General features: G+C 57.0%; 2 protein-coding genes across 5 annotated transcripts in view; one reads left to right on the top strand and one right to left on the bottom strand.

Annotated features, from left to right (window-relative positions):
* The first annotated feature begins 3,347 nt into the window (after positions 1-3,347).
* Positions 3,348-7,035, top strand: TIMM22 (translocase of inner mitochondrial membrane 22). Its single transcript, XM_082068819.1, has 4 exons — positions 3,348-3,649; positions 4,075-4,271; positions 5,284-5,356; positions 6,426-7,035. Exons 1-4 carry the CDS (start codon positions 3,424-3,426, stop codon positions 6,500-6,502), a joined length of 573 nt encoding a protein of 190 aa, XP_081924945.1. The 5' UTR covers positions 3,348-3,423; the 3' UTR covers positions 6,503-7,035.
* Positions 7,036-8,182: 1,147 nt separating this feature from the next.
* ABR (ABR activator of RhoGEF and GTPase) overlaps positions 8,183-25,464 on the bottom strand; it is a 39,453-nt gene continuing 22,171 nt past the window's right edge. For 3 of the 4 annotated variants that reach the window (XM_082068815.1, XM_082068816.1, XM_082068817.1), the window contains 17 exons: positions 24,079-24,131; positions 23,725-23,865; positions 23,262-23,383; positions 22,978-23,143; positions 22,732-22,854; positions 22,580-22,655; positions 22,329-22,433; positions 21,755-21,829; positions 21,528-21,625; positions 21,290-21,421; positions 14,137-14,196; positions 13,891-14,000; positions 13,479-13,618; positions 12,864-12,998; positions 12,481-12,586; positions 10,699-10,846; positions 8,183-10,524 (listed from right to left, as the gene is read on the bottom strand). In XM_082068815.1, coding sequence (XP_081924941.1) covers positions 10,435-10,524; positions 10,699-10,846; positions 12,481-12,586; positions 12,864-12,998; positions 13,479-13,618; positions 13,891-14,000; positions 14,137-14,196; positions 21,290-21,421; positions 21,528-21,625; positions 21,755-21,829; positions 22,329-22,433; positions 22,580-22,655; positions 22,732-22,854; positions 22,978-23,143; positions 23,262-23,383; positions 23,725-23,865; positions 24,079-24,131 — 1,880 coding nt within the window. In that variant the 3' untranslated portion in view covers positions 8,183-10,434. Of the gene's footprint in view, positions 10,525-10,698; positions 10,847-12,480; positions 12,587-12,863; positions 12,999-13,478; positions 13,619-13,890; positions 14,001-14,136; positions 14,197-18,106; positions 18,512-21,289; positions 21,422-21,527; positions 21,626-21,754; positions 21,830-22,328; positions 22,434-22,579; positions 22,656-22,731; positions 22,855-22,977; positions 23,144-23,261; positions 23,384-23,724; positions 23,866-24,078; positions 24,132-25,464 lie in introns of those variants that run through there. The other variant, XM_082068818.1, reaches the window with a different exon arrangement.

Here is a 25,464-nt window from a genome sequence, read left to right as displayed (position 1 = left end):
TGCACCCTCAAAAAGAAAAAAATTGTTAAACTCATATAATTCAAGGGAAATACAGATGTTAAAGCAACTTTCCTTCACCAAATTTAGGTATATTTCACAAAGCATTTCTCCATTGCCCTTTCAAAGTTAAGATCTTAAAATCTTCTAAACAAAAAAAACATACTACATTCACAACCTGGATGAGAAGTAGGAAATCATCAGCCATAACATATAGATGAGAAGACTACAGAATGGAGATGTTAAGTGGTGCTGCCAGAATCAGAGCCCAGCAGGCCCCAGCATGCTGCCTTTTGTAGCCACTGGAAACCTCTTTGGTACATGACAAGCAAGGTCATGACCAACTAACACAACTGCAAAGCAGACATACTTTCATCTGCTTTCAGTGTGAATGAAAGCTTCTCATTTTTTTTTCATTAAAATATCAATTAATTTATCCCATCTTCCTCTCATCCCTCTAGATCATCACCGTTCTGTTAATAGGAAAAATGGATAGACAAGTGCAAGAGTGAAAAAATTTATTTAATCTAATTAATTTTGACTTCTACCTTTCAGCCGCTTCCTGCCCAGTTATATAACTTCAAAAAAGACTCTGGAATTGGCAGGTCTACAAAATAAAGTTGAGAGCTATGAAAACTCATTCTTTATTTTTAAATAGCAATGCCAAAACAGACAGCCAAAGCCTATTAAAAACCTGGGAGCCTACAACTAAGAGACATATGCAAAACCAGAATTTCAGACAAAACCCCTATTATTTCCAAGGTTTATCCTGTCTGAAGAATACTGAAGTGTGGAAGAAGGACTGAGTCGCTGTAAAGTTCAAGTGAAGCGCAATATTTCATATCCCCATGTGCTGCCCTCTGCTGAAACAGATGCTGAGCATGTTGGAGCATTGGGTTCCTTGCAGGCTGTAGAAAAACAATCATCTGCACCTAATGCTGCCATCACACAGGAAAGGGGCACAGTCACACGAAACAAAAATGTTTCATCCAGGACCAGGCACAGTTAAAAATAACCCAAGCTCTTATACTGGACTTAATAGCTCCAAGATGAAAGTGTGATATCAGACACAGCATGCAGCCTGGTAAAGGAAAAGGATCAAATGCATTGGCTACATGTGTCTGCAATAAGGAAGGTTCCTACATTTATAAAAAAGAAACAGCTGAAAGTTTAATTTGAACAACTAATTTACTAAAGATGTGTTGGACTCTCAGATTCTCTCTTCAAGCCTTAGTTTGTCACCTGATTTTACTCACATGAAAAGTCCATTCAGGCAGATGAGATTATTCAAAGACTCAAGCACATATAGAATGCAGAACAGCATAAATGGGAAAAGGAGAAAAAACTATTTAAACACCTAATGGGGAAAATATAGCACATATATTTTTATATATCAGTATTTACAAATAAATATAATTATTTCACATAATTATATTTACAAAATATGCATTTATAAAAATATTATATTTCCAAACAAATAGTAACCCAGCATTTTCTCCAAAACCTGGGAACAGATAAAGTCAAAACAATATTCCAGCTATACATGTAAACTCTCAGTGCTCAGATTCCAAATCAAACATATCTTTATCTTTGCCTTTATGCCTTTGAAAAACAGGCTTTGCAGCGTGACTTCAAGATCAGCCCAACTAGGCTATTTTGGATCAAGGAGAAGATTGAAATCTAAAGTTCAGGGCTCCTTAGGGAGATCATCCTGCCAGCAACCTTCTCTACCTTGAAAAGATAGTGCTATAGTAGATTTTCACAGCAAGCTTTTCAATAGCTTCTGACTTAAAACCCCAACAAATAAATTAAAAGGGAGTTAAAATAAAAGGGTGAGAAGGAAGAGCACTGGGCAGGTGGACCCTACTGGTCCAGCCAGTAGAGGGCAGTGGAATTTAAGAGGAAAGTTATTGAAAACTAACTTCATATAATTAAATATTTGAAGATATTAAACCATCAATTTAAATATTTGAACCTACCTAGCCAGGCCTAAACTAAGACATAAGCAAGACAAAGTGCAAAGGATGAAAAAGAAAAATTACTACTTCGGGATCTCTAAAGAGTTGAGTTGCCGGATATCAGGAAGATTTCATACTTAATGCACTGTTTGAAAATTATTATTAAATCTTTAAAATAATTTTCAATTATTGAAACACACTATATCGAAGCATCCTGTTGAAACCATCACAGCTACTTCTCAGGGGTTAAAAACCTTTGGGTAACTTCACATTAAAATAGAAAAAAAATCAAAATAGAAGTCAAGAAAGCTATTTTTTTAAGGCATACCCATCTTCACTTGTGCTGAGCTGAACAGAACACCGGTTCCAGTCCACAAGAACAATAAATAAAACAACTAAAGCAAAACGCAGCACAAGCAAAGCACCTGCAAGGCTTTTAACATTCACAGCACCTTGTTTACTGAGGATAAAAAGCAATGAAACAAGTATCCAAGAGCCAAAGCTCCTACGTGATTTGACACGAGCTAAGTTTGTGTTTAGTGACAGACAGACTTTGGGTTTTACCTATGCCCTTTTGAGGTACACTAGTCTTGAAGTAAAACTGCTGCTTTACAGCAGAGGCAACCAGGGTTTCCTCAGAAAGGAGACGGCCTGGTACTGTGGCACTATTACCTGGCCTGTGGAGGACACGGAAGCCTGGAGACACCTTTTCCAAGCCCACATCCATGAGGCCCTTCAGCTCCCACCTCAGCCGACGCTCGAAGGCTGTTGGGGTGACCCGTGGGCTCCAGCCTACCCACGGCCACCGCAGCAGCGCCTCAGGGCACCCCAACGCCGAGCCCCTGTGGGGTGCGGGACCGGTTGTCCCCAGACTTCGGGGCAGCTAAAAGTCAGTCAGGGGGTAAGGCGCGGGGGGAGACGACGCCGACGCCGCGACACCTCAGGGCTTCCCGCCCACTCCCCCACCTCAGCCAAGGCTGAGAGACTCGGTCCCGCACTGCGGCACTACAGCCCTCCCCCCGCAGCTCAGGGCTGCCCCGGGCGAGGGCCGCCGAACCCGCCCCATCCCCAACGGCAACCGGAGCCCGAGCAGCACTCACCTGCCGCCGCCGCTCTCGAGGATGCTCCGGCAGCCGGAGCCTTCGCCTCACCTGCAGCGCTCCCGGCGGCCGCCAGGGGGCTGGCGCGCGGCACGCCGGGTAATGTAGTCCGCTCGGCCCCGGGGGACAGCCAATCCCGTGAGACGCCGCGCGCCCCACCCATTGCCCCGCCCACGCACGCCGTCGCGCCGCGGAGCCTGCCGGGAGTTGTAGTTCTCCGTGAGCGGCGCCGCCGCGGGGCACGCTGGGACTACCGGTCGGCGGAACTACCGCACCCGTGAGCCCCCGCGCGCCGCCGCGGCTGCCGGGAGCCGCGTTACCGGCGCCTGGAGCGGGCCGGGACGCGGGGCCGAGTGTCCGGGGCGGTCATGGCGGCAGCACCGCCGCCCTCCGCTCCGGGCGGCCCGGAGTCTCCCCCGCCGCTGCAGTACAGCCTGTTGCTGCAGCACCTGGTGGGCGAGCAGCGGCGGCCCCGCGCCTGGGACCCCGCGGCCCTCGGCGGCATCCCCAGCCCGCCCAAGAGCGAGGAGCAGAAGATGGTAGAGCGGGCCATGGAGAGCTGCGCCTTCAAGGCGGCGCTGGCCTGTGTGGGAGGTGCGGAGGGGGTGGCTGAGGGAGCCGGGGGAGCTGGAGGGACGGGGTGCTGAGGGGAGCAGCGATCGTGGCGGTTTGGGGGCAGTTTGGACCCCATTGCATCGGGAAAGGGGCAGGTGGGGAGAAGCTGCAGCACAGGGGGCCCCGCGTTTAATTTTCCTCCCTCTAAGTCTCCTCCAGGGTCTGTCACAGGCCCCATGGACGGATCTCTACTTGTTTGCAAAGAAGGGCGCTCACAGCCTTCCCTCAGCACCGGCTGGCAGCAGCCGTGGCTGTAGTGTCAAGAAAAAGGCCATTTGTGCTCACATTGCTGCTTTCACGCCGCAGTGTTGACAGGTAGTGGGAGCAAAGATGCTCCAGTGCCTGCGTGGAACGTGCTGCTCGAATCCAGCCAGGGCTCATTTAAAACTATCTGTGTTTTGCAGGGTTTGTTCTGGGAGGCGCATTCGGTGTCTTCACTGCTGGCATTGACACCAACGTTGGGTTCGATCCCAAGGATCCGTATCGCACGCCAACCGCAAAAGAGGTCCTCAAAGATATGGGGCAGCGAGGCATATCGTACGCAAAGAACTTTGCCATTGTGGGTGCCATGTTCTCCTGCACCGAATGCATGGTAGAATCTGTGAGTAATAACTTTTTAAGCATTATGTTTTCTTGTACGCTTAATAGTCTCTTTTACTAGATCCAAATAAGTACATGTAGTTCCTTTGTAATGGGGCAGAGTAGGCTAGTTTGGTTTACTTCTTGGCTATAAAAGCTTTTCAGCTTTGAGGCCTGTGTTCAGAACCACTGTTTTCTGACAATATGAGCAGAAGAGCCTGCGAATTCAAGCCCTGAATATATTGGCAAGTATAAGCCTTACTTTTTGAAACTCTAGTTATGAGTACACATTGTTACTTTAAAACATCAAACTATGAGTAACAACATGGTAATTTGAGCCTCTACAAATTCCGTATGCACAAAGGGATCCTTTGGTGAAAGTTCTTAAGTTAACAGGCCTATTTTCATCTTGTCCCTACAGCAAAAAATTACCTGTGCTGCTTAGTGGTAAATCTATCACCCATTTTCTTAAATAGGAAAATTAGCCTGTTATGAATTTTGGGTACTGCTTTTTAATTGAAAGAGAACTATTTCTTAAGTCATCTAGAACAAAACTGTGTCTAGTTGCACAATGCAGCAGAACGAATTGATCTCTGCACTGGTGCAAAAGTAGCGTGCTCTGGCTGTGGAGACAGCGCGTGTTTGTCAGCAGGGTGCTGCAGCACTCGTGTGTGCTGAGAGCCAGCCTGCGTGGCCGAGGCTCGGTGGCGCACTCATGTGCTTGTGAAGCCTTTAAAATCTCTGAGCTGGTACCAGTGCAGAGTGTTCTGGATGCTTTATCGGCTCACCTGAGAGTCTTTGCTGTAGCACTGCATTGCACCACACGGATTTGTCTTTCCCAGTGACCCGTTCATCCCTCTTCTGGCCCTGCAAAGTCTCATGTTTGAAAGTGCAGGAGGCCATCTGCTGAGGATAGAGGGGAAAAACACCCTCAGCTGAGAAGGGGCTGAAAGGTCATGTAATCCCTCTTGGTATTAGCATTAGTGAGCATTTGTTCTGTATTTACTTGTTGACTGTGATTTTTGATTCCACAGTATCGTGGAAAGTCAGACTGGAAGAACAGTGTTATTAGCGGCTGCATCACAGGAGGAGCTATTGGCTTCAGAGGTTGGTGGTGCTTGCTATGAACTATTTCTATGATAAGACTCTAATTTGGTTACGCAGTATGCAGTGTTTTTAACTGAACACACATGACGTCTCTTTGCACGGGGTTATGGTGATGTTAACTCTAAATGGGCAGAACTGCTCTGTCATTTTCCTGTCAGCTTGCAAGATGTGTAGGTAGGGAAGGCTTGGTCATACAGGACAGTGAGATTGGAGGAAAATCAACAGAATTGACTTGAAGAAAAATCAGGAAATGGTGTCAGCTATCCACAGTCTTCTGTGGTGTCGTGGGGAGGGAGCCAAAAATAATACATACTGAGCAACTCTGAAGCTGCAGCTCTTGTGTTAACAGAGCTCTACTTGTATATACTATTTCACTGGCAGTAACTGTTAACTTGCATAGTGTGTAAAATGCTTATCAATTCAAACAGACAATTCTATTTAGCTGTAAAAGACCAGAAGCAGTGGGATTTTAGTCCAGCAGGCACTAGTGGGGACTTTGGGAAGGGTTGAGTGCTAACAATATCTGGAGAAAACCCCAAGCATGAAGAGAGCTGCTCTGCTCATCAGAAATCTCAAACTTTGCTCACCTCTCCTTAAGAAAAAAAAAAACTGTCCACAAAGCATAGAAGAAAAGAAAGTGCTCTTGAAAGCGTTTCTAATTGAGCTCATTAGTTGTGTCTGTCCTGGACCTAATCCTCTTAGTGCTTTCAAAGCTGCAGCTCCTCTTCCTGTCCATCCCAACAGCAAAGCCACCTGCGGCACTTGGATCAGGGCGCACTGAAATCAGCAATGGCCACTGGCATTTTGTCTTCTAGCCCCTGGGGAGACATTTACCACCACAGACATTTACCCAGACAGTTTGCTGTGCTCATCCAATGTGGTAGTTTTAAGTCCCGTGCGTGCCAGATTCTCCCCCTTACCTTGGGTAGTGTGAGCGTGACCCTGGTAGGTGAGCGCCAGGTTCCTGGGGGCGTAAGCTCTTCAAGCCAGCACAGCGTGAGTTAGTTACTGGAAAGAAAAATATCTTTCCTATTTTGTCTCATTCTTTCCCACCCTTTTTGCATTGCAGCTGGTTTGAAGGCAGGGGTTATCGGCTGTGGTGGATTTGCTGCTTTCTCCGCCGCAATTGATTACTATCTACGGTAACAGTGCCCTTGGGAGCAAGTTTCCCTTTTGTTCCAGCGCTGCTGCTAAGAGCCTGCATCATGGCAGAAGAACCATCAGGCTTACCTTTCCACTGCCTTTGGAGTCCTGATCAGTGCAAGCTGGATGGTGTTGGCCGCTTTTCCTGAATGACTAACAATAATCTGGCTCGGAGCCCTGGCGTGCTGCTTCAGGCAGACTTGCGGGAGTACGCGAGGACGGAGCCAGGCGCAGCGAGCAGTATCTCCAGGACGGATCAGCTGACTGCCAGTTTCCAGGAAACATGCCTGGACTCTGAGCTTTTTTTGATCCTTTGGGTCTGATTTTGATTAAGTCTGTTGCTAGCATCAAAAGAGGCAGGAGGACAATCTTCAAAAAGAAATGCAGTGATTTCGGTTACCGCGTATTTGAACGTGCTGCAAGTGTTTAACACTTATCAGTTTGCAGCTTGCTACTCGGTTGGGGAGAGGTAAGATCCTGTGGAGAAATAAGTTTGTTCCAGGCTTTTCTTAAAATACCAGCTGAAGACAAACCACCATCTGCACAACTTGTCTTATTTCAAGTACGGAGATGAGCGCCAGATTTCTTTACCATGTCTTAAAGGGAAAAGCAGTAAGGAATCCTTAGCCTTAGAACTGTGTGGTTACTGGCAGATCAACAAAACAGTTTAAGGGGAAAAAAAGAAGTATAATTCCCTTTAGCCACTTGGCTAGCCTGATTTAACCTCGCTGTGGGAGTACAAGTAATCTTGCTACTGCTTTAGCTGCCATGGGCTCACACCATTTGTTCCAGTAGCTTGATGGTGAGACTAGAAAGCAGAGTTGTGAAAATAAACCACTGTTAGATAACTGGGCATTCACTTAGCATATGACCTGTTTCCCATCACGTCCCTGTACCACCTCTGAGTGCCCCAGTGTTATACTGGGGAAAGTGAAGTGTTATTCCTGCAGAACATTGGTACTGAAGTCAAAACATCTGTACATATTAGCTCCCTTTTTGATTTGCATTTGTATTAACCCTCTTGCTTTTCTAACTATATTCTCGGACAGTAATTTAGATTTTAACCTTTATTAATCCACTTCACAAGGACAAAAACCCTCATGTTTTTGAGGTAGGGGGGTTTCAGGTTCAGTGCACACACCTAATGGGGATTTCTCCCACCAACTTCACTTCCTTTGCATCCACAGTTTGACATCCCAGAACAGTGACAGCACATGCTTACCTGGGAGAACAGTACGAGCAGGGTGGTTTGGCTGACGCGGTGGTCAGTTGGGAGGCACATTGTCTCCCATTCCCACATGGAAAGAAGTGGGGAGACAGCACCATGTGATCTGTCAGATGAGGTTTCCAGATCGCCTGATGTCCCTTGTTGTGCCTGTTCAGTATCCTCAGGCCAGACGCTGTGCAAGTCAGCTGAATTTTAAGCTCGAGTAATTCTGGGCTGACCGAATAGGCTGGCTCCAGACAGTCCAGGTTTTTTTGCCTTCAGAATGTACTGAAATGCAAGGATATAGCCCAAACCATAAGATGTCTCTTAAATGGTTACCTGGCACAGTGCCTGTGCTTACACCACTGGCTTGAACTGCAACAAGCATGAATTCCTTGACAGAAAGAGAAGCAGCTGTGATGCCAAGGTGATTGGTTAGTGCAAACAGCAAGACCACAGGGCTCCTTTTGTGCAAATGTTGGGGCTTTGCATTTTTATTAACTTTTTTTTTCTCTCCTCACATGGTTTACAGCCATTTAAAGTTTATAATCTACAGAAATTGAAACAGAACACAAACAAAAATATATCCTTAACAACTTCTGAAAGTCAAATATTAATTAACAGTTCTATTCTACCTGTAGCTGCAATTGTCCACCCCCCTCTTTTCCTTCCTGTAGGGACAAGCACAAGCCACAGCCTGTTGTACTGGGGCTATGTGGACCGGGCCTCCAGCCACTGTCACACGGGGGGGGAAATTTGGCTGTACAGAGTCTCCATCTGGAATGACAGTATCATGGACAGAGACTTGGACACATGTAACAAATCAGACACACACACAGGGATCCGTTGTGCAGTCAGATCTAAGACTCGGCCTCCTCACTGGGTCCAGGGCCAAGACAGACGCCTGGTTATTTTCTGCAATGCTGTTTCCCTTCTGTTTAGCTGGTAGTCAAGAGGAGCAGGGTCTGGAGTGTGAGCCCTTTGGAGGGGGACTGAAAGACCTCTCCTCCTTTAGTTGCTTTGCTGGTGCGGGGCCGGCAGGTCCTGCCTTCCCCAGGGAGGAATCTGCATCCGTGGCAGGTGGCCGGGCTCTACCTGGAACAGTCTGTTAGTTGGGAGGGTAAAGGCAATGCCGCTGTTAGCGAGGATACGCTTGGTCACTTCTCATCCATCTCCATTTGGCACAGGAGAGCACTGGGCCAACGCAATCAAGGAGGGGGCTTTTCCCACCAGAACACGGACTCAGCTCACAGAGCGAAAGGTTTCGTGTCCCAGCAGGTACCAGCACCTACCTGTGAGTGTGGGAGGGCGGGGGACATACCGGGAGCCAGGCACTGGGGTGGCCGGAGCGCAGCCTGGCAGTGGCACATGCAGCTGTCCTGCCTCTGGACATGGCGTGACAGCTCCAGCATCAGCCTGGGGGTCAAGAACTGGAGCCACAAACTAAAATGGACCTGAGCTGGCTGGGCACGGCTAACCCAGCAGCAACTGCTTTGTGAGAAGGAGTGAACTGAGCACTTCTGCCTTCAGCACCATGAAGGTTTTCCTCCTCCCGTTGCTCTGTGCTGGTTTCCGGGCTGGGTGACTGTCCAGCTGCTACACAGAGCCCTCGCCTCCGGGCACCAAGCTGGCATTGAGGCAGGGCCGTGTGCTGCCATCTGCCCTGTGCCCGGAGAAGCAGGAAAGGCCAAGGAGGGAAACAAATCCTCGTTCTTGTGGCCGCGGCAGAAGCGCTGGTGCACCAGCAGGCTCTGCCATGGGGCGCAGCCAGCGCTGGCAACCCTTGCCTTGCTATGGCAGAGATCTGGGCATATGGAAACAGCAGGGACCGTGTTCCCTGCCCTGCCAGGGCTGCTTGGGGAAATTGTGGGACCCGCGTGCCCCAATGATACCCTGTTGGTGCCAGAGCACAGCCCGTGGCGGAGGAGCAGACCTGCCCGGCTTGCCGTCCCTCAAACCTGCCGTGGATCGAGACCAGCGCAGCACCTCTCGCTCCAGCCTTGTGGGATGGGTTACCCCAAAACGCTACTCGGAGGTGAGGGAAGTAACCGTCACACTACACACAGACAGGCAAAGCACAGGATAAGGGCTGTAGAGAGGACTGGCCTGAAAGCACCCTGAAGAGACGTGTCGAGGAAGAAGCAGCACCTGCTCCTCTGCTCTCGTGGTCGCAGGTTTGCTTGGGCCGGAGGAGGATCCAGGCACGGGGTCCAACGTTTGCGCAGGCAGCAAGCCAAAGCAGAGCTGGTCGTCACCGTCACCAGGGTGGGAAGCCCGTGAGCTCCCAGCCTCTGAAGCAAGCCGGTGCTGCACATGCAGGCGTGGGGCAGGGGAGCTGGGCAGCGAAACAGGCACTCGTGGGATGCTGCAGGCTTCGAGCTGGGCGAGACGAGGGGTGTCTGGCAGGAGTGAGCGGGCAGAAAGGAGTCCAGGAGAAAACTAGCCAAGGGGGAAGCCTGTGTCCACAGCCCTTGTCAGTCACTACCTCTTCCGTTGAACAAATATACATAAAAACAATTCTTGAACACAAGAAGGGACATAAGACACGACTACTTTACAGAGAGGCACGGCGCCTGGAGTGGGACCGGGCCACTGGTACACGATTGTACAGGAGCTGCAGGCGGCACCATCCTGGGTCCCGGCCGGTCTCCCTGGGGGGCTGCAATCCAGTCCGTGTCCCCCAGCAGGGAGCTGGGAGTGTGTGCAGCTGGTGCCTTCTCCCTGCAGGCTACACGTCCGTGGAGAAGTAAAGTGTGTTGCGTTTCAGCTCAGTGAAGGAGATGGGAGGATGCTGCAGGTAGTAGAGAAGGACCTGGACCTGTAGCAAGCAAATGGGGGGTGTTAGGCCAGAAAACGGCAGAGCTGCCACCTCTCAGCTTGGCCCTGTGCAGTCACATCCAGCAAAGAGTGACAAATCTACCCAGAGAGGCAGGTGAACACCTCTGCTCCCGACTCCAGGGGTGTTGGTGCAGGCTGCCAGCACAGCTCTTACCTGGGCCATCACATCATGGGACCAGATGTCGGACGCCAGGGTGAGGTGTCCCTTGCTCTCCACCTCTGAGGGTCTCAGCAGAGTTGGCCCAAAGACCGTGGCCAAGTTGTGGAGAGACATTTTGTTGATGGGCTCCTTTTCAGCTACCCTGTGGGATGCAAGGGAAGAAAAAGCGTGAGCCCCTAACGCTGTTCTCCCAGTGTGTGGCAGCCATGGGGCAATGTGGGAGGCAAGTGCTGATCTCCCTTCTCCCAGCCCCAGCGGGACAGCTCCAGCTTGCCATTGCCCTTCCCAGCCCCCAGCAAACCCAGGTGCAGGGCAGGGAGCTCTGCCCCCTTCACGGCCTCCGCCGGAGCCGCCGGGCCTGGCCGGGAGCCCCGGGTGTGATGTGGCAGCAACCAAGCCCTTGCTTGCTTGTGTTCAGTGGAGCCTCCACCCTCCCCGAGCCCCGGCAGGGTACGGGGAGCTCCACACCGACTCCCCCCGAGACTCCCTACCCCTCCAACCCTATGGGACCCCTGCCAGCCCGCACCGAGGGAACCAGGGCCACAACATTGCCATGTTAGGAGGCAGCTGTGTTCCCCGGCACAGGCTGCACGGTTGAGCCCCGGCCAGGGGAGCAGATGTGGGAACTGGCTGTGCCCGGTTCTCAGGATGGAAACGGATTTTTCCTTCCCCATCCCCCAGCATCAATAATTTTTTCTGTTTGGTATTAGCCAAACCAGAGAAAAAAAAACCCACAAGTTTATGATGCAAGTAACATGAGCTGTGAGCCCTGGTCCCAAACTCATGGCCAGCTCTGGCCAGGCTCTGTGTCCTGCATGGCTGCCCTGCCCACAGCCCCATGCCCTCCACAGGTTTTGAGGTCACAGTGAGCCCCAGAACTGCCTGTCCCCAGGCCTGGATGGGTTTCATCTGAGCCAAGATACAGCCCAGCAAACCACGCATTGCTGCACTCGTTCTGGGACAAATGACACAGGGGTTTACCTGCAGCTTTGGGACATGCCCACAGAGCTGATTTGTCCCTGGGTGTTGGCCACCCACTGATGACAAGTTAAAGGGATTATTACACTGTTTTGCAGGGGTTACTGCTGGATGGCTGGGAAGGGACACAGCACTCCGCTTTCCCGCTCTGGGGGACATTGCACAGCTCCTAACTGCTTCCCTGTCCTGTGCTGGGGCCAGCTGCTCCCCCGGAGAGCTCGTCCAACCAGCTGCACACCGGCTGCAGCAGCCAAGAGCTGCATCTTGCCAGAGGACGTGTGCTGCCTGCAGAGCGGTCCCGTGTCAACAGCCGTGCACCGCACAGTCCCGCCGGCACGGTGGTACTGGGAGCTGCTCTTCAGGATCCCTCCAGCATCCTATGGGACCCATGGAGAGGAGCTGTGGGAAGCCAACACCAATATCAACCAAAGGGACTCACGTGTGCCCGGTCCCAGCCTGGCCAGGACCCCAGCGAATGTGATGGAGCCTGGGGAGATGGGGCAGGTGGGACACACCTGGGGCTGTTCCTTCTTGGAGGGGCTGGGAAAGGGCCACTCTGGCACCTGCCCAACACAAAGCCACTGGTGCTGGCCGCAGCTGCTGCCCACAGCCCTGCTCTGCACTAGCACAGCACCATCTGCCTCCAGTTCAGGATCAGCCCACAGGCACCACAGGTATCAGACAACAGCTCTAACTCCACTTGTATCCCATCCCCATGGCAAAGCAACGGGACAGACCCATTCTGCACCTCCCGCCTGCACCAGGCAGCCCCCTTAGAGCCGCAAGCCGAGCTGTTACCTTTTCAAGTGCTCCAGCAGGAAGAGGAAGGTGATGAGGTTGGGGTCAGGCAGCGAGCGGAGAAGGTGCATCATGCAGTTCTCCTTGGCAGCAGGATCCGAGAGGGCTGGAGACAGGGAGGGAGAGGGCTCAGGACAGGGGCTGGTGACATCTTGTGCAGCAGTGGGACCCACCGAGGCCAGATGCCTCCTGGCAGCCAGCACATGAGTCCTGCACCCTGGGGAGCAGCCCCACGAGCCCCGAGCTGGCACAGAGATGGCAAGAATGGCCAGGACCGAGTGGGCTGAGGTGGGAAGGACCCTCGAGAGTCTCCCATCCCAGGGCAGACAATGCCAAACAGCCACACTTGGGCACCAACCCCTTCCCCATCCCCGAGCCCTTACCGATCCCCTCCATGAAGGCGGGGTAGAGTCTGTCAGTGAGGAGGGGCTCGGGCAGCTCACGGAAGTACAGCTTCAGCGTGCCGGCGATGGCATTGATGTCCATGTCACTCAGCATGACCAGGATGTCCTTGTTATCTGTCCAGAGAGCACCCACATGTGACACCTCCTTCCCCTCTGGGGTCTCAGCTCCCCATATCACCCCAGCCACTGGGGCAGGCTGCTGGCCGGAGGGCAGGGACAGCACCACTACGTCCACATCCCCGTTTAGCCAGGCTGGGGCTGGGAAGAGCCGAGCAGTTCCCGCCTGGCTGGGCAATGAGATGCGGAACAATTTGCAAATCCATTTGTAACGTTGTCCTGACTCAGTGTCTCCCAGAAGCCAGCCAGGGGCAGGAGCTGCTCAGAGACACCGAGGCACAAACAAGGCTGGGACCTCTGGATGTTTGCTTTCCCAGCTACACCCTCCTCCTGGGCACACCAGCACGTTTTGCACACATGCAGTGCAATAATCAGACCCTGGGCTTGCAGGGTAGGGGACTTGGGGGCGGTCTCGGTGCCTGTGAACCCTCCCAGGGGAATGTGATGCGAAGGGTGGCCAATGCCCAGGACACTCACTTGCATCGAAGACAGCTTTCAATGCCTGGATGTCAGTGGCAACTCCAGAGATCCTGTAGATGCCAACCTCTTCAATGCCCCTCTTCTCCACCTCCTCGATGCACTGGCGCACGATGTAAGGCACCTTGGAGCGCTCGCGCCTGGCGCAAAAAGTGAAGGCATGAGCAGAGAGTCCTGGGGGACCCCGCCGTGGCCAGCCCAGCCCCGCAAACCCTGAGCAGGAAGGGCATGGTGGGTGGGAGGGATGGGGCTGGCGAAGGAACGGGCAAGTCCCAGCAAAGAGCAAAAGCTGAGCTCTCCAGGTGTCGGTGGCAGCAAAGGGACATACTGCAAGGATGGCCAGGTCCCCTGAGTCCCCCAACCCCACACGAACAGGGACCAGAGCAGATCAGCCCCCCAGCCCCATACATACTTTGTCACGACGCTGATTTTAACCCCGAAGACGCCAGTCTGCTTTTTCGACGGGGTCCTCTTCAGGCTCATGTCTCTGCTCGTGAACTTCATGGAGAATTCCACCTTGATCTGTGGGAGACAAGAGGTGAGCCCCAGCAGCCTGGCCCTGGCCCTTCACCTCCACATCACATGAAGCCACAGCACAGCCCTGGGGAAGGCGCTGCCATCAAAGCCAGGGGCTGTGGGTCCCCGCGGCCCCGCTTACCCCGTTCATCTCAATCACATCCATGTGCCAGTTCTTCGTTTGCACAGCCTGCGGGTCCAGCTGCAGGGAGAGATGATGCGTGAGCTCCATAGGGACACGGCCCCGTGCCAGCCCCACTGTCCCTAAAGCCCCCATCCCACAGACAGTGTGGGGCATGGGACATGCTCTTTCCTGGCCATGTGCTGCCCACGGCAGGAAGACGGAGAGGGGAAGGTCTGGGGTCCCTCTGGCGATGACCTGAAGCCACCTGGGCTCAGCCTGGTCCCCTCCTTGAGCCCCCAAAAGGCAGCACTTTAACCCACACCCCAGCAGCAAGAAACTTCCAAGAAATCGGGACTATTTCTGGCAGCACATTGATGAAACAGAACTAGGGCAGCATTTTCCGTGCAGAAAAACAACATCTCCCCATAGCCAAGGCTATTTATAACCCCTGGGAATGACGGGCTCTGCTATTTCTGGCTTTGGGGCTAGCGGGGGACTCAATGACGCTGCCCCGGCACCGGGCCACCACGGTGAGGTGCTGGCATTCCCAAGGCCCTGGCACATGCCATGGTGAGTGCCGGGTCCCAGGGCTGGGCAATGGTGGGTGCAGTCACCTTTTGGGGCTTTTCAGTCCCCAGCTGACAGTATCGATCCAGCCCCATCGATCCGTGTAATGCATGGGGTGGGTAGCAGGGCAGAGCCCGGCACTAATGTCCCCTCGGGGAAGGGGACGGGACGCCCGAGCTGTCAGGGGTTGGTGGAGAATCCCGGTGTCGCGTGTGGCAGCTGCCAGGCCAGGCTCACACCAAGTGCACGGGGTCACCCTCAAGGACGCAGGAGTTTCCTTACAGCTGCTGGTTTAGGAGATGCTCCAGGTGAGTGCAAAGATGTCCAGAGCTGCTGCTGCTCTGGACACAGAGCTGCCATTCCCCTGCCCCAGCTTCTGGCTGCTCGTGAAGCCACCACAAAGGTGACCATGGGGTCCCTCATGTCCCCTCTTGCTTCAAGCCCTCATGTTCCCCCTTCCAGCACTGGATCACCCTGCGGTGCTGCTGTGCACCCACCACGGCCAACACCGACCCAGTGCTGCCTGTCCACGGGGGTTCCACCCCTTTTCCCCACAGGTCCTGCTATGGCAGCTTCCAACCCCGCGAGCCCTGGGCAGCCTCAGTGAAGCCCTTTGCCCCTGGCTGGGTCGGAGCCGTGAGGCTCCCTGCTCTGCAGTGCAGGTTTAATTGCAACCACCACATGCGCCTTCGCCATCCCTGTCCCCCGGGTCCCTCCAGGGCAGCTCACATCTGGAAGGGCTTTAGCAGGGTTCTGAAGAAAGCTTTAATAAAAGCCAGGTTGGCTGCTGCTAGCACCACAGACCTTACCCCGAGCATGCTGCCTTCCCACAGCCTCTTGCTGAAAGTTGGGCAGAAAGATCCCCATCCAGTTCTCTGCAGCCACCAGCACCACCCTGAATCTGGACTCGTTCGGCCGGTGGCACTGGCCTGAGCTCCCATGCAGCTGGGGCAGGTCCCCATGCACCCGCGGGACATGGGCTGTGGCCTGGTCCCAGTGTTCCCCCAGCCCTGCCCGCTGGCACCTGTGCAGCACCACCACGCTGCCTGCTCGTGCCTGCGGGAAGCAAAGCCGCGGCCAATGCTTGTCTCCAGGCGCGGGAGGATGGATGGGAGCATCCACCCACGGTGCCAGAGGCAGCTCCTGCCCACGCCATGCTGGCAAACACCCCGTCTCAGCTACCACCACCATCTCCTGCTTCTCCACCAAATGGAGCCACCTCCCTCCAGCACAACGCAGGGACGTTCAGGAACTGCTGGCCTGGGAGCTCCAGGGAACAGCCTCTCTGTGCAGGACAGTGCAAGTGACATGCTGCTGTCCCAGATGTCTCCTCTTTGGCAGCTCAGTGCTCAACTGCCTTCAAACACCAGCCTGTACCCAGGGAAATGGCTCAGCCAGGTCACCGGTGCCTCTCTGGGCTGCTCTCTCCTGTGTCTCAGGGGACTCTCGGCAGTGGTGCAGCACCTGTGCTCAGGCCAGCATCTGCCATGGTGCCACGGTCACCCATGGTGAGACGGAACACCCTCTGGTCCTGGCTGCAGGGATGGGCCATTATCCTGCTTTACCAAATTAGCTGAAGGTGCTTGTTTGTAGGATGAGGCCCACAGTGGCAGAGGCAGCAGCGTGGCAGGCGATGAGCATCCTGGCAGCCCGCAGAGCTTCCCGCATCCTGGGGAGGCTTGGCTGGCAGAGGGATGCCTCAGTCCTGCTGGCGCTTGCCACCCGCAGCTCCTGCCTGCTGCTTGTCTCTTGCATGGGGTGACTCTGGATTTGAGGGGACAAGGCCACATCCTGGGATTTTGTCCCCAAGATACCTCCAGGCCATGCACCATGGATAAAGCTCCTGTGCAGGCAGCAGCAGCCAAGATAGACTAAGGCAGCACCTGGTTCCCAGGGCTCTCAGGTGAGGAGTCGGGATGGCTTTAAGCGCTTGTAGCAGCTCTCCAGGGCCCCCAGCGCTGGGATGCTGTGGGCTGGGCATGTCCTTTGTGCCTCACACCCATGAGGTCACCGGTCACCCAAGCACCAGCCCAGGGTGAAGCCATCAGGAGCAAACCAGTGACTCAGCTGGTGAGGCCATCTCTGCCACAGCCCTGGGGAGCGGGATCTCGGGGAGCTGCTACAGCCAAGGTCACTTCCCATCAGCACGACACCCATGGACACCCTCCTGGCTGCCCACAGCTGTCCCGGCGGGCAGGTGCCCCCACCAGACCCCTCCACCATCAGTTCTCTCCTCAGGGAACTGGTGGTTCCCTGTGCCATGGGGGCAGAACAGCCCCCACACCAACAAATGCTGCTGGTGGCAAAGCACGGCCCAAAAAAAAGCAGAGATTCACAGCCTTGTCCGAGAGCGACCCGAGCAGCAGCACACACCCACAACACGCCAGGACCACGCACAGAGCTGCCAGGGCCACAACCTGCTCCTGCAGCCCGCCCAGTGTTCCCAAGTCAGCAGCAGCCTGGGAAGCCGGTGGCTGCAGTGGGGACACATGGGGCTGGGAAATGAAACCCCCTCATGTTTTGACCCAGTGGCAGCCGCCGGGCAGCCTCCCTGCGCAGACCTCGCCGCCCCTTAATCCCCTCTGCGGGAGCGGCGGCGGCGACACAGAATCGAGGTTAATGCCGCTGCGTCACAGGCAGCCCCGCTGCCGAGCAAACCTCGCTGCTGCCAAACTGAACCGCCGAGTGCCCAGGCAGCTCCTGCCTGTGGCCACAGCCGAGCCCCGAGCCAGCAGCACCCTGCACCGAGGGAAACCCCCGGAGCCCCCCATGAGATCCTCAGGACTCTGGAACAACCTGCGATGGTGCCGTCTCCCCCACTTCGTCACCTCTGTTGCCCACCCCTGCCCTTCGTTCTCCCCCAGAGCACCAGATGATGTGGCTGCAACACGGCTATGAGCTCAGGGAAACCTGGATGGACCCAGGGTGGGGGGCTGCAGACCAAGCAGCACCCCGGTGAGAGGGGGTGCACAGGCACCGCGTGCTGGGGTGTCACAGCCCGGCCAGCCTGCAAGCATCGCTGCATCCTGGGCGAGCTGCAGAGCTGGGCAAGGGGGGGTTCCCTCCCCTCCCTCTGCAGTGGACCCCTCAGGGCAAATGGCACAGTCTCCACCAGCCCCCCCAGTGCACAGACGGAGAGGGAAGAAGAGAAACGAGCACCCCACAGGCTGTCAACTGCTTCTAAGAGCTCCCAAGGCACCCAAACAGCCTCCCTGCTCTGTGCACCGACTCCACAGCCCTCTCACCCCAAGCAACACAATCCCCCCATATCAGAGCCCCCTGCACCCCACAAAGCCACCAGCCAAAAAGCCACATGCACAGCAGAGCCCAGCAACATGGCGAAGCTGTCCCAAAGGCCACTTGGTGCCTGTCACTGTCCCTCCCCAGGCTGGCCCCCCACACCGCGCACCCCAAGAGGCACCTTCTGCCGGAGCAGCTTGCTGCGCACCCTGCCCCAGAGACGGGCGCCCGTGTTGGGGGGACGCTTCCCCTCCGACTCCTCCATGCCACGCTCCGACCGCTCGCCCACGGGACCGGGGCTGCCGTCCGGCTGCACCAGCACCTCCGTCATCGCAACGACGAACGCTTCGGCTCCAGGGAGGCGAGACCAGGGTCCGGGGGGGTGGCTGGGGCTGGGTTAGGACAGCACCCGCATCTCATCTGCTCCGGGCGGGAGGTCAGCGGTGGCCGGGGGGTCAGGGGCCGGCAAGGGGAGCCCGGCTGGGCTGGCGGGGAGGCGAGCAGGCAGGGCTCATCTTCAGGGTGTGAGCCAGGCTGGCGAGAGGCAGCTCGGCAGCCCCAAAAGCCTCCCTCCCTCTGCGAGGAAGTGACTCAAAGGCAGCCCCCCCTCCCCGGCGGCCCTCACACGTTTAACTCTCGCCCTGCCGCCCGCTGCTGCTGCTTGGGAAGGCTGGAGGGGCTGCCTGGCCTCCTCACTGCTGTTATCCGCTATCCACCGTTATCCGCTTCCCTGCGCCATCAGCGGCCGCGGCCCCCGGAGGCATCGCTGCTGTCGGCTGCAGCAACCCCGGCTCCATGGAGGAGCCAGGCTGGCCCTCCTGGCCTCAGCTACTGGCACAGGGATGGGACTTTCGGGGTCTCCTGTCAGGCCTAGGGACAGGAAGGGACACCACCGTATCCCCTCAGCCTGTCCTGGCCCTTGTCAGCCCCACTGCCAGGGGGTGATGTGGTGGGGCAGGGGGAGGAGATGCAGGCAGTGCCCCAGCCCTGGAAGGGTCCCTGCCTGCCTACCTGCCGCTTCTGACAGGCAGGGACATGGCGAGGTGCCAGCTTGGGGGGTACTGCTCCCCCATCCAGCCCGCAGCAGCCCTGAGTCCATGCGGGTCACCCTGTGGGTCCCTGCAGGCCTGGGGAGCCCCAACACCACAAATCTCCCCTCCAGAGTCTCCGCCAGCCCAGCACTGAGGGGGTCAGACAGACAGACAGACGGGCAGCTCTTGCCTGCGGGTACAGCAGGCACCGTGCCCATGACAACACAGGCTCTACTTCAACTGTCACATCCCCCACGTGCATCAAGCAGGGGCCAAGGAAGGGGCTGCTCATCCAGCCCCATTACCCCGAGACCCCCTTCATCACCCGCTGCCCATCTCCCCGCCCACCCCAGGGCACGGGGGCCAGATCCAGCCTCTCCCCTCCGCAGTGTGGGCACAAGCACTCACAGCCTGCTCCGTCTGCCCACCCCCAGCATCCGTCTGCCATCCGCCACAGCCCCGGGCACCCCTGCCAGCACTCACTGGACACAGACTGGTGCGAGGCAGCCCAGCTGCTGGGAGCGACTGGGACAGCTCAGAGCAGGGCTGAGCCCTGCAGTGTTGGGGACACAAACCCTCCACAGGGACAAGATTCCCCCATAGCACCCCTACATAACCAGGGCATGTCCCAACCTTGGAAACCGCAAGCAAAATGGGGTTAACAACAACAAAACAGGGTTAAAGCCAACCAGGAGCTGCAGCGGAGCCATCCGCACGCCCAGACACACCTTCCCACAGAGCAGCCAGTGGCACGGGTGGGCTCACACGGCACAGGGTGCCCCTAACCGCCAGCCACGGGGACAGGGTGTGGGGCAGGGGTCCAACACTTGCCACGCCGCAGACCCCTTAGCCAGGATGCTCAAGAGGAGGACGGTGCCAACACCAGCCCCTCCATGGACCCAGCCACGTCCTCTGTGCCGGCAGGACACTATTCCCACTCGTGACACCTCCACAGCCTCAGAAGCCCTGACTGCTCCCTGCAGAGAGGCTGCAGCATCCCCATCACACGCTGCCCCTCTGCCACTGCAGCATGACACCACTGTGCTGCCTTGGTGGCCAGCAGCAGCTCATGGTGAGCCCAGGGGCTGTCTGGGGCAAGGACCATTCAGGGCAGCATCTCTGCCTGAACAGCTCAAGGCAAAGGGCAGTGCTGGAGCTCGGCACAGCCCACAGCCCCACAGGCAGCGCTGCCCGTAACCGTGCTGCCCCCACTGCGATCCTGGGGCAGGGGCTGAGCTGTGGCTCTGGGTGACAGCAGGACAGCCCCAACCCTGACACCGCTCCATCCAGCCAGGTCTGCCTTGTGATAATTAGCCCCAGGGCCTTCTGTCTTTTAATTCCTTCCCCCACAACTTTTGCATGGTGGGGACGAGCTGTGCTGTCCCCGTCCTGACCCCTGCAACCTTCAGCTGACTCATGTTTGTTGACCCAGGCTATTTCCGAGAGTGCAGCTGGGCTGATCCCTGTGGGGTGCTGTGCCCCTTCCCTGCCCCAGCCCTCCCTCTTGGCCCAGTGCCACCCCTACACTGCTGTACCCATGGGGAGAGGGCAACACAGGTGATTTGGGGTATGAACAAGCCACTGGCAAAGCCAAGCCCCCATCTTCCATCCTGTGCCTGGTGTGGTGACGTCCTCCTGCAGTGTCCCCTCCCCAGCAGCATTTCCCCACTCCCCTGGGACCTGCCCGCAGCCACTTTCCCACGGAGCAGGCGGCTGCGCTGGGCCCTTTGAAGTGGCCTCGGGTCAAAGGCTGTGTCCCAGGCGTAACGCTGTCCCCAGCACAGCTGGGAAGGCAGCCAGACTGGGGGTCCCCACCAGCAAGACACAGGGGCATGCCCATCCCGAACTGTCCCCCCTGCCCTGGGCCTCCCTGCAGCCTGGCCCAAGGCAGGTGCTAGGCGGGATACAGGGTCTGGGGGCTGCCTGGGCTCCCCCCCCCCACCTTCTCTGGGAGCATCTCAGGGCAGCCCAGGCCTCCATCTTTCCTGCCTGGCAACCGCCAATCAGAGGTGGCTCAGCTGTTGCCCTGGAAACCCCCGTTGCCATAACAGCGGCTGATGGAGGCACAGGGGAGGCAGATGGTGGCAGAGGGGGACCGCCGTGGCTGGCAAGGACGGATGGGGGGCTGCATGCTCAGAGCCCTCTTGGGGTGGATGCCAAGCCCCTCCTCGCACCCCGCTGCCAGTAACCCCGAGATGCAATCCCTGTACCCCGCTCCTGAGAGCAGCATCTCCCATCCCAGGCATCACTCCAGGGCAACCCTCCCAGCCCAGGCGCCCACCCCCAGGAAGTCTGGCATTGGGTGAGAAGATGCCCAAGAGCCCCAGCCCTACCTGGATCTGCCCCTTGCCCATGATCTTGTCCACAATTTCGTTGTTGTCCTTGTTGAGCTTGGTCTTGTCATAGCACTTCTCGTAGCAGAGGATGCGCAGCGACTGGGAGCCCTCCAGCTCGATCTCAAACTCCTGGGGTGCGGAGCGAGGGAGGCTCAGCCCCAGAGCAGGTCCAAAGCTGGGACTGGAAGGGTAAATGGGGGCACAGTCCCATCCCTGCATCCCACCTTCTTCTCACCTCATTCCACTGCGGTTCGGTGGTGTCCCGAAAAACTCTGGTCTTGGCTTTGCTGACAAAATAGCCAAAGGAGTCCACCTCCAGCGTGCAGTAAAGGTCTGGGAGAGCAAACACCATTCAGCACCCAAGGAACATCCCCACTGGCTCCTAAGGGATGACTGGGGACAGAGCGGGGCCACATGCTGGACCCCAGCTCCCACCGAGCAAGGGTGGGCACCCCGACTTACTGGCAGACTGCTTGAAGCCCTTGGCGGAGTGGACGATGACATGCAGGAACCCGTAGAGCCCAGGGGACTCGTCATCTGCAGTGGGGAGAGCAGAGGCTGACGTCAGGGACCAGTGGCCACCTCCCGTGCCCCCAGGCCAGTGTGCAGGCTGGCTGTCCCCAAGGCTCGAACATAGTGAGCGCTAGGTACTTGTGGTGACTACCTCAATGTCCCATGCCCCTCAGAGGGTCATCCCTAAAGTCTGGAAGAGGACATGTACCCCCTGCTACCGACCATCCCTGCAGGACACCCCGACCTCTCCAGCTCTCCGGCCCCAGGAGGGCTGGCTGGGTCTCACCCTGGGGACACCCTGGTCCTGCCCAGCCCCGTGGGGGTGCTGGAGACACCCCAAAAGCAGCCCCATGTTGCAGCCGGGATTGCTCTGCCTGGGAGCCCAACTCTGCTCCGGCAGTGCCACCTGGTGGGAAGCTGTCCCCTTCACAGCCAGGGTCCCCTGCTCCAGCCAAGGGACCCCACAGCTCCCCCTGGCATCATCCAGAGGAAAGAGGGACCCGCCGGCCCAGCAGACACTCACCGTCCTTATTGCTGGTGACCGGGATGTTGTGGACGGTGCGTAGCTTGAAGCAGGATCCCGTGAGCACCTGCAGCTCCACCGAGCTCAGGACGAAGGCCTGGAGGTCTGGGAGGGGACAGGAGAGCAGCTTCAGAGGGACACAGCCATTGCTGGCCCAGGGACCAAGCAGGCTGCAATCCTGCAGGACCTCCTTTTGGTCCCTGGAAGGAGACAGGATCCCTGCTGAGGGGGCCTCAGCAGCCCAGAATTACCCTTTTTCTGCAGTTTCTGAATGGCTTCCCTCCACTCGGACCTCTCGTAGTCAGATGACAGCAAGAAGAGGTAGCTCTGCAAGAGAAGGCGATGCGGCAGCTGTGTGCAGGCAGGGCTGAGCCCCCCGGCGACCACAGCCCACCCTCCTCACCTTCCCGTTGCGATTGTGGATGCGGAAGGGGATGGCAGGTGAGTTGAGGAGCAGCCAGAATTCGTTCTCAAACATCTTCTTCTTGAGGCGCTCGATGGCCCGGCTCTGTCCCTTGTTGGCTTTCTGCAGAAAGTGAGCAGACAGGAGTTTTCACAGGTGTCCCCAGCCCACACATGTCCCATCCCTGACCCCAGAGGACGGCAGCAAGTCTCACGCCCTCCCCGACCACCCACACCTTCCTCTCACCTCCTTCTGCACCTCGCTCTTGATGGCCGAGATCTTCATCTTCATGTCCTCCAGCTCATGGTCAGGGATGACGTGGACCTGGGGGCAGTGCTCCGACTCCTCCGGCGAGGGGAACACCAGGTCGGCCAGGGGCACGTACCACTTGCAGTCGTACTGCTGGTGCTTCCTGCGGCCGGGATGCAGGCGCTGAGTGATGCCTGACCCCCTCCCAGCACATCCTCCTGTCTGCTGGAGGACTGGGGGTTGTGACACATTCCCCTCCCCATGCCCAGTATCCTCCTTACCCCACCGCCGTCTTCTTCAACTTGGCGCAGAGCAGCACATCGGTGAAGAGGAAGACGTGCCGCAGCTTCCGCGAGCCCTCCGACAGCTCCACCAAGAAGCCATCCTTGACAAGCTGCCGGGTCTGCGGGGCAGCACGGTTGGTGTGAGAGCGGGCAGGGAGCAAAGGCCACCAAAACGCAGAGGATGGATGCTCCCGTCCCTCTCCATGGCTCGACCACCAGCAATAGAGGAATATCCATGTCATCTGGGTGCTATTTTGAGTCCCATATGCTCAGTAGTGTGCCAGCAAGCAGCAAAGACCAGGTACAGCCCCAACCTTGCACCCAGGACTGTGTCTGGAGGAAACCCTCCATCTCTTGGCCAAACACCATGATGCTCCCCAGGGTGGAGACACCAGCCAGGAGCTGGCAGAGGGCTCAGCCCTCTCCCTGTGCCCAGGCACTGCCCACCCCGCTGGCTCACCTCCCCCTTGGGGGTGGTGACTGCTGTCCTCCGGGGATCAATGTCCTCATTGATGCTGGAGAGGAAGTTCTGTGAGATGCGGAGGGCATCCTGGAGCAGTGGGTAGTCAGGGTGGTCGGCTGGAGTGTGCTTGAGGAGGTCCTGGAAGGGAATGAGGTGGGTGAGTGGCCCAAGGGCACTGATCTTGCTGCAGCACCCACCCAGGGACCCCCCAGGAGTGCTCCCCACAGCCGTGGATCCCCAGGAGTAATGTGGCACAGCTGCAGCCCCCCAACCCAGCGAGGCCATCCCAGCCTTGGCACCCAAGGGAGCGCAGCCCACTGCCCCCCACCCCAGGACTGGTGTCACACTCACGTGCAGGACGAGGGTGCTCCGCGTCACCCGGTCGATGGGTTTGTACAGCAGTGCTGTGGGGAGAGAGGAGACGTCAGTAGCCACCCACCACCATGGCTTGGCCCCTCTCCCAGCCATGAGAGCCAGCACTGCACCCTGCAGGGACAAGGAGGGGAGAGCAGACACCCAGAGAGCCCCCAGGTCTGCACAGGGCCCTGGGCAAGAGTCTGGGGTCTGTTCCACATGGAGACAGCGATGGCTGGACCATCACATCACTGCCCAGAGGTGTCAGGGCAAGAGGTGGCAAGAGAAACCATGGCCAGGCTGGAGCCCAGAGTGAGGGCAGAGCTCAGTGCTGGCAGCTGCCTAATGCCTGCCTTGATTTTGGGGCTGTGTCCGAGGAGCTTCACCAGCAGCCTGAGCACCCACAGGGTCCCCATTGGGGTGACAAGCCTGAAAAACTGCCACATGGCACTTCCCACACAGCAATTTCCAAGTGGCCATCCACTCCAGTCATGACCCCATGCCAGACCTGTCTGTTCCTGCCCTAAAACAAGACATGATGGGGACACAGACCCAGCCACCATGTCTTGCCCCACTCTGCTGTCACAGATCACGGGTGGCAAAGCCGAAGGGACTGTCACAAACACGGCTCTGCCCTGACTGCCACCAGCTCCAGGACATCCCCACCAGGACTGTGTCAGTGCGTCCCCTCAGGGTGAAGCACTCCCAGGGGATGATAAACCCCCCAGGGCTCGGCACGGCACTACCAGCTCGCCGTGCAGTGGCTGTGGAGAGGAAGAACCGCTCGTCACCCCCAGCAGCCAGCAGCTTTTTCAGTTTCCCTTTTGGCCCAGTCCCATCCCCGCCTGCCCTCGCCAGGCTCTGCCACCCCATGAAACACCCTGTATCCCCCTGCCCCAGCCAGCCCGGGGTGCAAGGGGAACCCAGCTTGCCCCAGCAGCAGCAAAAGCCCCCAAGGGCCAAAGCATCATCCCAACACTGCTGCCCCGCGCACTGCAGCACGGGGCAGGCAGCAGCAGGCAGGGACACCCGGTGCTGCCGACAGACAGACATTCCAGCCCCACCACACTCACAGCCTCTGGCCAGCAAATGCAGACCCCTCCCCATCGCCATCCCCACGGCACAGCCCAGGCAGAGGGGTGTCCTCCTGCCCATTTCAGCCCATTGCTGTCCTGCCACCAGCACAAGTCCCTGCCCAGCAGGAAAAGCAAACGCGTGGCCACATGTGCTGGAGCCAAGATGATTCAATAGAGCCTGGAACAAAGACGCTCCCAACTTCAAGCTGCAGAGCACGACGCAGCCTCCAACCCCCAGCAAGGACAGCCAGCCCCGGGCCAGTGCCCCCGCAGCATCGCTCCCGACCGGCACCCGAATTCAGAGCCA

This window comes from Streptopelia decaocto, assembly GCF_964273445.1.
Source record: "Streptopelia decaocto genome assembly, chromosome: 18".
NCBI classification, from domain to species: domain Eukaryota; kingdom Metazoa; phylum Chordata; class Aves; order Columbiformes; family Columbidae; genus Streptopelia; species Streptopelia decaocto.
This window is presented reverse-complemented; position numbering and strand designations above follow the sequence as displayed.